General features: G+C 43.6%; 1 protein-coding gene across 6 annotated transcripts in view; it reads right to left on the reverse strand.

Annotated features, from left to right (window-relative positions):
* The window catches only part of LOC123997513 (protein dopey-1-like), a 36,761-nt gene extending 21,597 nt beyond the window's left edge, over positions 1-15,164 (reverse strand). For 2 of the 6 annotated variants that reach the window (XM_046301842.1, XM_046301840.1), the window contains exons 1-14: positions 14,759-15,163; positions 13,227-13,422; positions 12,834-13,015; positions 12,283-12,453; positions 11,912-12,101; positions 11,437-11,535; positions 11,041-11,140; positions 7,813-7,922; positions 6,821-6,935; positions 6,412-6,532; positions 6,181-6,300; positions 5,868-5,973; positions 2,227-2,448; positions 27-525 (exon numbers count right to left, since the gene is read on the reverse strand). In XM_046301842.1, the coding sequence (XP_046157798.1) occupies positions 27-525; positions 2,227-2,448; positions 5,868-5,973; positions 6,181-6,300; positions 6,412-6,532; positions 6,821-6,935; positions 7,813-7,922; positions 11,041-11,140; positions 11,437-11,535; positions 11,912-12,101; positions 12,283-12,453; positions 12,834-13,015; positions 13,227-13,364 (2,173 nt within the window). In that variant the 5' untranslated portion in view covers positions 13,365-13,422; positions 14,759-15,163. Of the gene's footprint in view, positions 1-26; positions 526-2,226; positions 2,449-5,279; positions 5,310-5,867; positions 5,974-6,180; positions 6,301-6,411; positions 6,533-6,820; positions 6,936-7,812; positions 7,923-11,040; positions 11,141-11,436; positions 11,536-11,911; positions 12,102-12,282; positions 12,454-12,833; positions 13,016-13,226; positions 13,423-14,758 lie in introns of all 6 variants that reach the window. The other 4 variants (XM_046301839.1, XM_046301836.1, XM_046301841.1 and 1 more) reach the window with 4 other exon arrangements.
* Between the last annotated feature and the right edge of the window lie 228 nt (positions 15,165-15,392).

Here is a 15,392-nt window from a genome sequence, read left to right on the forward strand (position 1 = left end):
AAACGTGGTCAGTCAGTCTGTCTTACCAGTCTGCTCCTTAGGCGGGGGCGTAGACTTGAGGTTGCCCTCGGCGATGTAGACGGGGAAGCTGGAGCACTCCAGAAAGAGCTGGCAGGCGGCAGTAAAGGCCGCCAGACACTCCCTTTGCCCCGGCACCTCAACCACATCACGCCCGTTCTGCTGGGCGCCGCCCTCTGGTTCCGTTCGTACCACTTCGCTCCTCTCACCCCCAGATCCTTCTACCATCCCCGGGGTGATGTAAAGGGTGACCAGGCGGGAGAGGAAGTGCTGGAAATGCTCCAGGCAGCACTGCATGACGGGCTTGTCCTGCGGCTTGTTCTGGGAGGCTGGGAGGGAGCCGCTGCACCCAGTCTTGAGGGAAGGCTGAGTGGGTAGTGCTGGTTCCTCAGAGGCCTGGTACTGGACAAAATCGGTGAAGCCACTCTCGGAGGAGCGACTGCTGTTGGGGTTCTCCCCGTTCTCAAACACCTCGCCACTGGGGAGCTCCAGAGTAGAGGGCAGGGACTTAGGAGAGAGAAAAGGAAGAAGAGAGGAGAAGAGGTCAAACAGACAGCATTCAATACATATCAGGAGTGGAAACAAAAGGTATCCATGTTAAACCAGCTGGAAACCAAAAACTGGACCCACCAGTGAACAAATTGACCGTGTAACAACAGCACAGTTCCTAATAATTCTAACGGGGCCTGTTTTAGGATTGTCAGTGGGGACCAACGTGCATCAGGTCAAGAGACGAGCGCAGGTCTCTCAGGAGACAAGGCGGGAGAATTTCTAAGAACAGACACTCCCTGACAACCCCCCCCCACACACACCTTAGGCACCCACAGCGCAGACAGGAAAGTGGACTGAATGGACTCCTTAACTACACCCTACATACAGCTCCCACCCTGCATCATGCCAGCCAGCTTAGGACAGATCGACAGACAGCCCCACATTGCACATTGCCATGCCACAAAACAGCCCCAGGGCTTTCCCAGCATGCAGTGCGCCAGGCTGAGGCTACACATTCTGGCGGCAGGACTCAGATGGCAAACTACGTCCTGTAAATGTCCCCAGGAGGGTAGCTGGAGAACAGGAGGAAGGGAGAGGGGGGAGGATGGATAGAGCTGAAGGGAGGGAAGGAAACCTTCCACTCCAATGGAGCAGACATACCCAAGGGGAAACCCTTCCTCTGAGAGAAAGAGGGGCTCAGCTGTTTGTTAGTTACCACTTGTGTGTGTCTCTATGTGCCCCCTCCCTTGCACCTCTCCCTGGCCTCTACCTCTAGCCTAGGAATCGTTCAACTTTTAGTCAAGCCTTACTGAGCACTGAAACACTCTACCAGACCGCCAGGTAACAGACAGGGGGACAATGATAGTTGACTGATCCCAGCTTCTAACACCTCTGTCTGGGGAAAGGGGAGGGACAGTTCTCCAGCTCCCCTCCAGTCCTGGAGCGGGGACCACCCAGACAAATTGAGGGGGTAGAGGGGTGGTGGCCAGCACTGGGACCAGGGGACACCATGAGGGACTTGGATGGGTGTTTATGTTTTTGAGGGCTAGGGAATCAGGCCAAACTGCTGTCGTCTCTGCTAGGTCAACAACAGAGAAGCCCTGCTCTGATGATTTTATTTGGCAGGAAGTGAAAGAAGTGACATTTGTGTACTATCAAAGGTAGTCAGACATCAGCTAGGAACTGAAAAATTGACAAAGTTTTAATTCTCAAAGTGAGAATCAATGAATGTGGGCGTGTTAGGCAAAAACGATTTAACACTGTTCAGAGATAAAAAGAACGGTGTTTTTTTATGATCAACCAAATACTCAGGGACAATTTGCTAAAGCAAACTGTGTAAAGGCAAGGTAGAACTCGGAAGACAACAGGATGCTTTCAGACTTGGCAGAGGTGATGACTGAAGGTCATCCATCATCACCAATGCTTTACGGGATCAAATGTAACTGGGTTAAAAGCGTAAATCAGGACAGACAAAGTCCAGTTGCGTTTTTCATGAAAAAGTAGCCTACAGATTATCCTTATTACCTGGGAAATGTCTGCACGAAATATTGATTCATCATACATCTAAGCATTTATTTTACATACATTTTACATATGCATAAAAAAAACTCAAACATAAACAACAAAAGCTATAGAATATGCTCTGGCTGTAAGAACCAAGGTTAATCTAACTCATATAGGTGTCCCGGGCTGGAGCACCATCTCAGTACTTCTTACCCGTTTCTCCTCCTTAGCAGAGACTGTGGAGGCGAGGGGGCCCGTGGGCAGGGACAGGGGGGACACCAGGGGGGGCTGCACCTTGCTGAGGATCTTAGAGCAGAGGCGCAGGCAGTGGGTGAGCTCCCCAAGGCCCAGGGCCGGGAGGTGAGAGGTCAGGGCAGAAACCATGCGCAGCAGAAGCTGGGGAAGGTGCTCCGTCTGGATCTCTATGTAGGTCTCCTGAAGGGAGGAGGAAGGGGAGGGTGAGAGGGCTCTGGAGAATAGGGTCGCCACTCGCCTGGGGATGGACATTAGATTCATCTGGTACAATGCATCACATTACCTGATTTGTGTTTTAACTGTAAATAGACCCTATCAAATAAACGTAATAAAATAAAAAGGCAGCATCAGGCATATCTGAGAAAGCTCTTTTTGGAGCTTGATTGAATTAAAATCCAATTCCGAATCTATATAGTTATTTATTATTATTAGTTATCAGTACAACGCTTGTGTTTAACCTCTCAATTATTTAAAATAGGTTGACACATTAGAGAAACTGTATACCATTACCATGGCTTTTGTAGGCATTTCCAGAATAATCTGTGGTTGTTTTGGACCCAGAACCGCGTCCAACGATTTGGGGGAGGGGGGTACCCTGTCAGTTGTATAACTGAATGCAATAAACTAAAATGTGTCTGAATACTTACGTCAATGAGATATATTTCTGTATTTCATTTTCAATACATTTTTCAATAAATTTGTCATTATGTGTAAATGGGTGAGAGAAAAAAATATTTAACAGCAAAATGTGGAATAAGTCAAGGGGTATAAATACTTTCTGAAGGCACTGTATATCATTCCATCAAGACAAAAAATGAAGGCATGGCACGTTGCCCCCCACCCACCACCCACCAAAGAAAAAAAATGAACTAAAAAATGTTTTTTTTTTTTTTGCCTGCTGCATCTCAGGCTCTGTAGTAGTCACACTGTTTTTCTTGATCAGAATCCAACAGTTCTTACCTTCCGAACTGTACTAAGCATGTGTTGTAAACTTACAAATGTACACTGCCTTCAGAAAGTATTCACACCCCTTTTTCCACATTTTGTTGTGTTACAGCCTGAATTGAGATTGTGTCACTGGCTAGGACTAGGGAGTTTTTTGGTTTGTTAAGAAAAAGTAAATGGAATATAGCTAGGCTCAGTCTGCTTTTAGAAATGTTTACAGGTCTAAAAGCAGACTGAACCAGAAAATGTCTAGAGTCAATAAGTATTCAACCCTTTTTTTACAAAGCTTAAATACATTTAGGAGTATAAATCTGCTGAACAAGTCACATAAGTTGAATGGACTCACTGTGTGCAATAATAGTGTTTAACATTATTTTTAAACGATTACCTCATCTCTGTACCCTACACATACAATTATCTGCAAGGTCCCTCAGTCCAGCAGTGAATTTCAAGCACAGATTCAACCACAAAGACCAGGGAGGTTTTCCTATGGTTCGCAATGAAAGGCACCTCAAGCTCACATTGAATATCCCTTTGAGAATGGTGTCAGTTATTAATTTAACACTTCGGATGGTGGTATCAATATACCCAGTCACTACAAAGACATAGGTGCTCTTCCCAAATCAGTTGCCGGAGAGGAAGGAAACCTCAGGGATTTCACCATGAGGCCAATGGTGATGTTAAAATAGTTAAAGAGTTTAATGGCTGTGAGAGGAGATAACCGAGTGTGGCTCAACAACACTAACATAAATCCAAAATACTAAAGCTTGAACAAAACATAACTATTCCAAAGCATGCATCCTGTTTTCAATAAGGCACTACTAATACTGCAAGAAATGTGGCAAAGAAATTAACTTTCTGTCCTGAATACAAAGTGTTATGTTGGGGGCAAATCCAACAAAATGCATCATGTTATAGACGAGTGAGTTTCTTGGGGGATAAAAATAAACAGAATATAGCTAGGCACAGGGAAAGTCCTTGAGGAAAACTTAGTACAGTCTGCTTTTCAACAGACACTGGAAGACAAATTCACCTTTCAGCAAGACAACAAGTTAAAACACAACGCCATATCTACACTGGAGTTGCTGAACAAGACAACATTGAATGTTCCTGAGTGGCCGAGTTACAGTTGACTGAAATTGGCTTGAAAATCGCTGTCTTGCAATGATCAACAAAGTTGACAGAGCTTTTTTTTTTTTTTAAGAATAAGATGCAAATATTACAGATGTGCAAAGCTTACCCAGAAAGACACACCACTATAATCACTGCCAATGGTGATTCCAACATGTATTGACTCAGGGGGTTGAATACTTATCTAATCAAGATATATTCATGTTTTATTTTCCATTAAAAAAGATATTCCACTTTGACATGAGTATTTTGTGTAGATCGTTCACTTAAAATTACAACTAAATAAATTTGTATCACACTTTGTAAAAAAAAATAAACATTTGGGAAAAGTCAAGGGGTGTGAATACTTTCTGAAAGCATTGTATTTTATGAGGGTAGTACACAATATTATGCATGCGTTGTTTAGAAAAAGCCATCAGAGGCCATCAAAGTATAATAGGTTAGACCCTTTGAAAAATACAACCCTACTAAAATATTTCATCATGAGCAGGCTTCCTCAAATCATTGTCATCTTACATTCTACCTTTTCCTTGAATGTTGTAATGGACATTTTCTTTACAAATGACATGTTCAAAAATTATGCAAAAAGAAAACAGAACAATGGACAAATTAAGAATAAACAAAAGTGAAATATTCAAAAAGCCATAGGCTACTTCTTTAAATGTGAGCAATGGGAGCATATTATTCTGTGCATGCAGGATAATGACACACCAGGCTGAAATTTAATTTGCACAACATCCCCCACCAAACTATGAATATATATACAGTATATTACTACACAAAAATCCCAATTCTGTTGGACTAGGTAGACATTCCTCCCATATTCCCAATAATACAGGAACAGGAATGTTGCTGGGACGTTGCTAAAATGTTATCCAAGCACAGTAATGCAGGCAGGATGAAGGGTGAAGAAGCAGGAGACAGCAGTACTTTACCTGGCAGATTACCCTCATGCTTCTAGTAGGCTTCAAGGAAAGAGAGCAGATAGATTGAACAGACAGGAGCAAGCAGAGCATAGGCCAGAGGACACTTTGTATGCAAAACATACTCATGCAGAGAAACATCTGCACGCTCATACACACACACACACACACACACACACACACACACACACACACACACACACACACACACACACACACACACACACACACAAACACCTACACAAGCAATCACTCACACACACGCTGTGCACGCACACAGACAGTAATAAAGGTGTCAGGGGCTTTCCAACCATTTCAGATTGGAAATGAAGACAAGCATTCTCTATACTAGAAGATGCAATGACACAAAATACAGGCAGTTCTAGAACCTGTTAATGCATTGCACACACACAGATAGAAAGACAGCACACACCATAAGGGATTGCCATGAGAACTCACATTCAGAAACTGCGACTTATAATTAGTAAATATTCTATTGTATGAGTACTGATATTTCAATGGCTGTTGTTCTGTATAGAGGGACTATAGTATGAGTGCGAAAGGAAGGCAGGGAGAGAAGGGTCTGTGTGTATGTCTCACCAAGGACACAATGTCCAGTAGGAAGTCCACCAGCTGACAGAACTCCACCAATGAGAGCCCTGAGGACTCTGTGCTCCCAGCATTCCCTGGTCCATTCTTTGCCTTGCTGCAAGATGGACAGAGTGACCCATTTACAAACACAAAACAGGTGGGTGTTCATTCGGAGTAAAAATTTGTCCAATAAGAAATGCCAAACTTTATTTTCTGTTGCGAAACATTTTGCTATGGTGTGGCCTACTGAACACGACTCAGGCTCTATCTGGCTATCTTACCATGTCAGCATTAACACATGGAGCAGCGCATACACACAGACCTGCAGCAGTCCTCGAACCAGTGAGCGATATAGTCCCACATGTAGTACGGCTCAAAAGAGTTGAACAGGAGATTGGCCGTCTTGATAAGCTCTGCAGTTTTCTTGTTTTCTCTCAGTTTGCTGAGGGAAACAATCAATACGACCCTTAGCTTACAATGGTTATTATTAAAGCTTTGGCTTTTTTCATGTGTTTAGTGTTACACACACACACACACACACACGCTGGCCAACCTGCTGAGATGAGCATGGTCCTTGCTGAATTGGTTGTGGTTCTGCAGGTCCAACTCTGCTCGGCACTGTGTGTGTAATGTCCTGAAGACCTCGATCAAAACGTCCTCCAGGATGGCGGGTCCTGGAACACACAGGTTTACAAATCAGTCACTGATCATTTACAAATGTATCTTGAACAGTCGAAGGGAAATAGGGTCATTAGGCACCAAATGGAAGGAAATGGACTGAAACGGGGACGGACTGCCTGGATTTGTCCAATAAGAAGCGCTCATTTTAATTGTCAGCTATGAAACGTTTTGCTATGGTGTTTCCTTCTGAAAGCGGCCCAGTAGTGGGTCACTATGACCAAAATGCTGTGTGTGTTCTATTCGGTGTGTAAAAGTGACATGGATGTAGTAATATACCGCACCGAGTTCAGGTTTGTCCAGCAGACTGATGAGAATGCGGAAAGGCTTGAGGTCATGCATCAGGATGCTCTCCTCCTCCCCGCCTCGGGCCTTCCCTTGCAGGATCCCCACCATTGCCTGCACACACACACGGTCAAAACTTCTGGATCAAACCGCATTCAAAAATACAGAACGATCAAAGCAACTCCAGAGACAGGCGGCAGAACACGGACTCAGCTGGTTAGCGATCTAGTTTCTGGTTGGGATTAAATTTTTGGGTTAGGGCCTGGGGACATTTTCCAAGGCAAGTCTTATTTTTGTCCTTCAGTGTGTGTGTGTGTGTGTGTGTTTCACGCCTCGTCTAACACAGAAGCGGATGGGTCCGGGGAACAGACGGTCCCTGCAGTAGCCCCGTTTCCCGGCAGGAGGAGACCCAACAAGTGTCCATGAACAGATGGCAGATGAACAAATTAAAGCCCTGGTCTGTCTGTCCCAACCCCTGGAGTAACAGGACACATCACATGTAGGCCCCGCCATAATAAGGGCCAATGCTGTTGGAGCGTGACAGTGCATTACAAGGGGGAATAGTGTGTGATCATGGCCCAGGCACAGAGCAGTATTTCAGAGAGCTTCAAAGGGAAGGCCCCTGGGATTAGGAGGGGTGTGGAGGTAGGGGGCTACAGGCATTACAGGCAAACCCCTAAGGGTGTGTGTGTGTAGGTGGGGGGTAGTTTAGAGATTAAAAGGGGGCACAGAGTGGGAGCAGTAGGGGTCTGAATTTCACCTGCTGAAAAATGGCATTTACCTTGCTCCCTTTCAGACGAACAACTCAAACTTTGAGGTCTTTGAAAATAATAATTTAAGCAAATAGCTTTGGAACAGTTTGTCTTGTAAGTGTGTGTTATCAATCTGTATTTAAAGGCTGAGCAAATGCACATGGAACAGCTTGTCTTGTTTTTGTATGCATTTTTATAAAGGCTGTGTGTGTGTGGGGGGGGGTGCATACAAGGCGTACCTGGACCAGCATGTCTTTGGAGTAGGTATTGAAATACTGGGTAGCATGGTCCTCAGGGTTGCTCTGTCGAGAGCTGCGAGGGCCTGTCCTCACACCATTGTTGTCAAAGCCTAGGAGCAGAGTACACACACACACAATATGACGAAAGACAAGGGAGAAGGTGGTGGGGTGAGATTGAGTTACCAGTAATTTTGTAAACAAACAAGCTTTTCTGCGTGTAAAAAATGAGCCCGGCTTAACCAAGCAGACACTTACCAGCATTTTTTAAAATCCACAGCGAGTAAGACGCAAATAAGACAAAACAAAGTAGGGAAATAAGCACTGGCATATGACTTGTTACAAGACATGTTACTGCACAAGACATTAATGACCAGATGATCATTCCAACAGGCAAAGTCCAACAGCGCAACTATACTAAGTTGTGCAGAACGCATGCAGTGGTATGTATTAGAGGTCGACCGATTATGATTTTTCAACACCGATACAGATTATTGGAGGACCAAAAAAGTCGATACCGATTAAATCGGCCGATTAATTTTATTTTTAATAATGACAATTACAACAATACTGAATAAACACTTATTTTAACTTAATATAATACATCAATAAAATCAATTTAGCCTCAAATAAATAATGAAACATGTTCAATTTGGTTTAAATAATGCAAAAACAAAGTGTTGGAGAAGAAAGTAAAAGTGCAATATGTGCCATGTAAGAAAGCTAAAGTTTAAGTTCCTTGCTCAGAACATATGAAAGCTGGTGGTTCCTTTTAACATGAGTCTTCAATATTCCCAGGTAAGAAGTTTTATGTTGTAGTTATTATAGGAATTATAGGACTATTTCTCTCGTTACCATTTGTATTTCATTAACCTTTGACTATTGGATGTTCTTATAGGCAATTTAGTATTGCCAGTGTAACAGTATAGCTTCCGTCCCTCTCCTCGCTCCTCCCTGGGCTCGAACCAGGAACACAACGACAACAGCCACCCTCGAAGCAGCGTTACCCATGCAGAGCAAGGGGAACAACTACTAGAAGGATCAGAGCGAGTGAGGTTTAAAACACTATTAACTAGCTAGCCATTTCACTTCGGTTACACCAGCCTCATGTCGGGAGTTGATATGCTTGAAGTCATAAACAGCGCAATACTTGACGCACAACGAAGAGCTGCTGGCAAAACGCACGAAAGTGCTGTTTGAATGAATGTTTACGCACCTGCTTCTGCCTACCACCGCTCTGTAGGATACTTAGATACTTGTATGCTCAGTCAGATTATACGCAGCGCATGACACGCTAGATAATATCTAATAATATCATCAACCATGTGTAGTTAACTAGTGATTATGATTGATTGATTTTTATAAGATACGTTTAATGCTAGCTAGCAATTTACCTTGGCTTACTGCATTCGCGTAACAGGCACTCCTTGTGGAGTGCAACAAGAGGCAGGTCGTTATTGCATTGTACGAGTTAACTGTAAGGTTGTAAGATTGAATCCCCCGAGCTGACAACGTGAAAATCTGTTGTTCTGCCTGTCCCTGAACGAGGCAGTTAACCCACTTCCTAGGCCGTCATTGAAAATAAGAATGTGTTATTAACTGACTTACCTAGTTTAATATAGATTAAATAAAGGTGTAAAAATCTGTGTCCAAAAATACAGATTTCCGATTGTTCTGAAAACATGAAATCGGCCATTCCGATTAATCTGTCGACCTCTAGTATGTATGTGTGCATGTGCTTGTTTGTGCCTGTATACCAGGGTTTCCATTATGAAAATGTGGTGCCGGACATTTGACCAGCAGCACTTTAATTACCGGAAATATACCGAACCCATAACAGAAATCACATTTAGATTATAGTAATTCATATTAAAAGAACATGCAAGACGAGGAGGCAAGAAAGTTCTTACCAAATTCTGAAGATGTTAGAATAACTGTCCAGATTTACTTTTCCTCAGCCAACAAGACGAGGGAGTAATGAACAGCAAAATCACTAGCCTATGCCAACCTACTATCCCCCATAGAAAGGTTGACCTATTCTATTGGTCATCTTGTCGTTCTGTGCAAGAAACAAATAGCCAATTCCAAAACAGACTCTGGGACAGTTGTGGCACGATAGATCCTAAATTCATACAACCTGTAGGTCTAGGCTACGTAAAAACATATCTATTTTTTTAAAGCAATGATTCTGATGCAACAGATCAGAACGTTTAGCTTAAAAATGTTGATAAACTAATATTTATTCACATTATAAGCGCAGCAAAGCAGTAGGTTAGGCGTGAATGTTGGTTCCATAATGCAATTAGTGGGAAAACACAGTTGACAAAAGCACACCCCACATTCTAGTGGTTTCATGTGACAGAGAGAGGGGAGATCTAATATGCAGCCACTAGCATGGGTTGTTAATATGACTAGGATTGTGTCTTTGGCTACTGGACAATGAAATAAAGTTGAGAACACCTGCTCTTTTCCATGGAAAGCCATGATACACTAACCAGGTGAATCCAGATGAAGGCTAAGATCCCTTATTGATGTCACTTGTTAAATCCACTTCAAATCAGTGTAGGGGAGGAGACCGGTTAAAGAAGTATTTTAACGCCTTGAGACAATTGAGACATGGATTGTGTATGTGTGCCATTCAGAGGGTGAATGGGCAAGACAAACAATTGGAGTGCCTTTGAATGAGGTATGGTGGTAGGTGCCAGGCGCACCGGTTGGTGTCAAGAACTGCAACGCTGCTGGGTTTCACGCTAAACAGTTTCCCGTGTGTATCAAGAATGGTCCACCAGCCAAAGAACATCCAGCCAACTTGACACAACTAATTGCAAATTGGTGTGACGCGCTGATGAAGCCCGTTTTCGGTTGCCTAAGCCTTTGCTGTAGCAGCAGCTAGCGCGCTGTCCGACAGATTCTCTGCTAAAACGCTCTGTATGCTGTACGCATGTTATAAATAGGATACATAACAAATATACTGAACACGTACCAATTTAATTTCACTAAATTATGCTAATTATCTTATCGACTGATAAGCATGACCCGTCAAATTTATTTACATATACTGGTATTTCCATCAGTGAATAGGATAAAAAGCATTATTTCACAATGGGTTAATTTTCTTCTTCTCCTAGACAATTTGCTGGTGCCAATTTTATTTATCGGATTTTCCCCAAAAAATTACGCCCAGAACCCGGCTAATGAAAACCATTGCATGTGCGTGAGTGTGTCTTTTACCCAGCAGCCAGGCGTACAGTCTGCGGTTGAGTGACATGTCCCTCCTCAGAACCACGTGCAGCGCTGCAGAGAGGATCCGAATCATGTCTAGACGGGTGGCCTGGAACAGCAACACACACACAACAAAAGTAAGGAAATAATAGCTGAGGTCAGACGAGTTCTTAATTAGAAGGATGCCGTAATTTGGTCTGTTTGGTCTCTGAGGCACATTGTGCTTCGATGATTGAATGGTGAGGTGAACAGCCAAACAAGCATCCACTGTGAGTCACTGCATGCTCTCCCTCTAACTGGATGTTGGATAGCCTCATCATCAAGAATGGCCAGTTCCCCAAAGTGCTGTGACTGCTGTCTTGTGTGCTGAGCAGTGCTGACAGAGTAGTGCAGATCTGTCCTTACCTGACTCATGTGAAATGGGAAGCAGAAGAGGATCAGGTCCAGGGTGCTCCTCTGGACCAGAACACTGGAGTCCTGCACTGAGGTGCTGACTGCCTCCACCTGCAGGGTTCGACACCACACAGGGTTAAATCAAGCCCCATTTACATATATCTAATGTACTGCAAATACTTTTGTGAATATGTCGAAATTCAGAACAACCAGACGAGGTTGACTCCTATTGCATTTGTTGCTTGTTCTTCAGGAAAGAAGTAGGGCCCAAATTTTAAGTTTTTCTTTTATTAGGAAAAACTCCTGGACTTACTCAATACAAGTTCACAGGATTTAATATCTCAGTCTGCATCATGAATACACTACTAATGATCTCTAAATGTTCCCCAAACACAGGCACTACAAGCTCTACTTGGTGTGTGCATCTTGGGGGGGGGATAAAGGAAAAAGACAAGTGTCTCTGAAAATGATTCTTCTTTTTGTGTACCATGAGCTCGATGTCGCTGCCCATGACGTAGAGCTGGTCCTCCATGGAGAGCTTGCGGTTGAGGTGCAGCAGGACAAAGGTGACCCCGGGCAGGCGCACGGCGGGGCTGGTCAGGATGCTGCCCCACAGGGCGCTGTAGAAGGCCGACTGCTCCACCGCCGCAGCCACCTTCTCCAGCAACATGTTGGTCCTGGAGAGGATTGCATTGAATTGAAATAACTGAATTTGGGTTGCAAATCAAACATACCGAATCCCAGATGATTGAATTGTTACTACGGTTGATTCTGACTGAATATTTTTTTCCCTTCATAATTAGTAATTCACTTCATTCAATTACATAATTTCTCTTTCTCCAGCCCTCCATCTCTTACCTATCATAGTATTCAGAGCCCTCCTCCAGGCCCGGTAGGACCCCAGTCAGCAGCCCCTGCAGGCCAGGTTTGAGGGTCTTTCCCAGGGGCAGGTAGTATGTCTCATACAGGCCCAGCAGCACCGGCTTCACAGACATAGCAGCATTTGAGAGTAGAGGGAACAGCCCAGAGCTGAAACAGAAAGCAGGGGGCAGGTGTTAGGTGGTGTGGTAATAGAGTAAAGGGGAAAATATAGGGCAGATAGGTCAACTGAAGAAAAATATGCCTTATTTTCATTCTCTTACTAGTCCAAAGGAGATGGATTGAGGGTAAGGCCCTGCGATAGACTAGCGTTCTGTCCAGGGGGTGTACTTCTACATCATGCTGCCTCACGCTACAGAAACAGGAGAAACAGGCTCCTGGCCTATGGACCATTCTGGCTTGGACAAGGCTTATTTACTTACTTTACTAGTTCAAATTCAGTTTATGTAATGTTCTCCAGTTACAATAAAGCTACTGTACTTCTCCTACTGTCCTGAACAAGTGTTGACATCCAGTAGCCTAGTCGGTACCTGTAGAGGAAGAGGTCTTTGGCCAGCCTCTTGGGCCCTATGATCTTGAAGATGATCTCGTAGGTCTCCAGGGCCTTGCGATGCACCCCGCTGGGCAGAGCTGGGTGGAGGCATTGAGCCAGACGCTTGCCTATCGTAAGCTTCTTGGGCACCACCTGGTACTTGGCATTGCTTTGCAAAACCTGAGAAACAGATTCAAACATCAGACGTGGAGTACCAGTGGCCAATCTACATCTTTCCGCAATAGTGTTGAGTTAAAAAAATATATGCATTTAGCGCATTAGAGACTATGCAGATCTGGTTTTAATTGCTGATGTGGTCATGGTGTATCCATTCCAAACTAAAATGTACATATGTGAAATATCCAAACACGTAAATGTTTGTGGTCGTTACCTTGTTGAGTTTGCCCAGTGCAGAGATGAGGTCCGCCCATTCGCTAGAGTACTCAAAGTTCTTGAGGGCCTTGTCAACCGCCGCCACATAATTCCTGTACTTGGAGTCACTGAGCAGCTCCACTTCCTCTGCATTCATCCTCCTGGGTGGTTATTCTGCTACTTGTCAACACCAAGCTCACATACACACATCACACCTGGAGTGAATGAGTCAGGGGGGGGGGGGTGAGATCATAACTCAGTCATAGTGAGTGATTAATCAGAACATTGCGTATGGAAGCTTCATTAGTCTCACACTACATATTTGTCCTTAATGTGCAGGCCAGTGCCAGTCAATCTGTCAGAATGAGCGCATTACAGAGGAGAAGTACATGGATTGATGATGGTGCACAGATGGAGCTGTTTATTGACCAGTCATATACAAATGACAAATGTTTATTAGGAACCAAGTCTGACAGGGTACAAGAAATTGACACGGTTAGTGTTGGTATGTGAAGAGTGCGTAATCATGTGTCTTCTTCCAGACGTCTTAGTGAAACAGGCATCTGTTTCACTAAGACATGGAAGAGGTAGATAGATGGGCGGGCTTCAACAGACGATACTGAAGTCAAGTGAACAGAGAGAGAAAGATGTGTGTGAGAGAGTTGGATTCCAACTACAATCAAATCAAATAACATTTTAATTGTCACATGCTTTGTAGACAACAAGGTGTAGACTAACAGTAAATGCTTACTTATGGGTCCATTTCCAACAGTGCAGAGTTACAGATATATTTTTTTTTTTAACATGGAAATAGTTGCACAGTGAATAGCAAATAAAAATCATGAGTAAAAATTAAAAAAAACATGGCTATGTATAGGGAGTTGAAAATAACATGGCTTGATACAGGGAGTACCAGTATCGAATACAATGTCAACCTAGGCAGAAACCTACATTCCTGCCGCCTGGTAATCAGGGAAGGGACAGACCTACGTGGTACGAGTACGTGCATCACATGACAGCCCTGCCCATTGCCTCACAATAAAATGTGTTATTGGTGGGGTGGGCGACACAGGAAGCTAAATAATGACAGCCCTAGTCTTTGTACTTGCTGCAATATGGATCTGTAGTTAGTTGGCAAGAGAGCCTAATTTCATAATGACACCAACTAGATATTGACAAGAACTATATAATGATATGCAAATTATATAACGCAAGCTCAAACTAGCTAGCAAGTCACCCATTTAAAAAGATGGAGACAAGACAACAAGTGTTATTTCGAAGGCAGACGACGTTATTATACACTTTTCAAGGCAGCTAAAAATAACTCGCAACCAAACTTGAATGACATCACCTATCGTAATAAGTTAGCTAGCTAACCCAGTCAAGGCATGGAACCAACACCCAGATGGTTACAATAGTACCATGTAACGTTACAGCCTGCAACGACTAGCTTTGGGACACATTCTCAGACACAACATCGGGAGTTAGTCTGTCCGAAAGCTAGCAACGACAGTTATTTCTCGGCCGTGACAATCAACGATAAATGCTTACCGTTAGTAGGATATTTGAAAACCTCTATCAGTAAATTATTTATCCAGCTTGACGAATGAAGAAAAAAAAAATCAGTCTGCGCTATTGGCACAGTGGGAAATGTATCCTTGCTAGCTAACGGTATGTGATATAAATGCCCGTATTGATGTTGCTGCTGCCGGGCCCCCGTCGTCGACTCAGTTAAACCGTGGCACTTGTCAAGTAAGCACACAACGCTCACGGGTCAGATAATAACGTGTATCCTACATATTCTGAGATAGCGATGTCTTTACCTTTATTATTGAATAACAAACTACCATCAAAACCACACCTGCCCTACGTTCAGGTTCACAAAGCCCAAACAATCCCGTTTACAGCTGTCCCAGACTGCATTGCAGATTGTTGCACGTCTACTTCATTTGTCCGACTGCAATCCATCCTATCGATATAGAAGTTCCGGCTCTTGTTGATAGCTCGTCAAATATATGCCTTAGAAGTCTTCACCGTTTTAAATTGGTAGGCTGATGATTTTTATTGCTACATGTACTTTAATTCACCATACTGGCAATCAGATGTACACAGCCATTTCGTTATCTCTGTTAAAGCAAAAAGTAAACTGCACGTGTCTTTGTTATTAAATGTTAGCCATTGCGAG

Source organism: Oncorhynchus gorbuscha, linkage group LG15, assembly GCF_021184085.1.
Source record: "Oncorhynchus gorbuscha isolate QuinsamMale2020 ecotype Even-year linkage group LG15, OgorEven_v1.0, whole genome shotgun sequence".
NCBI lineage: Eukaryota > Metazoa > Chordata > Actinopteri > Salmoniformes > Salmonidae > Oncorhynchus > Oncorhynchus gorbuscha.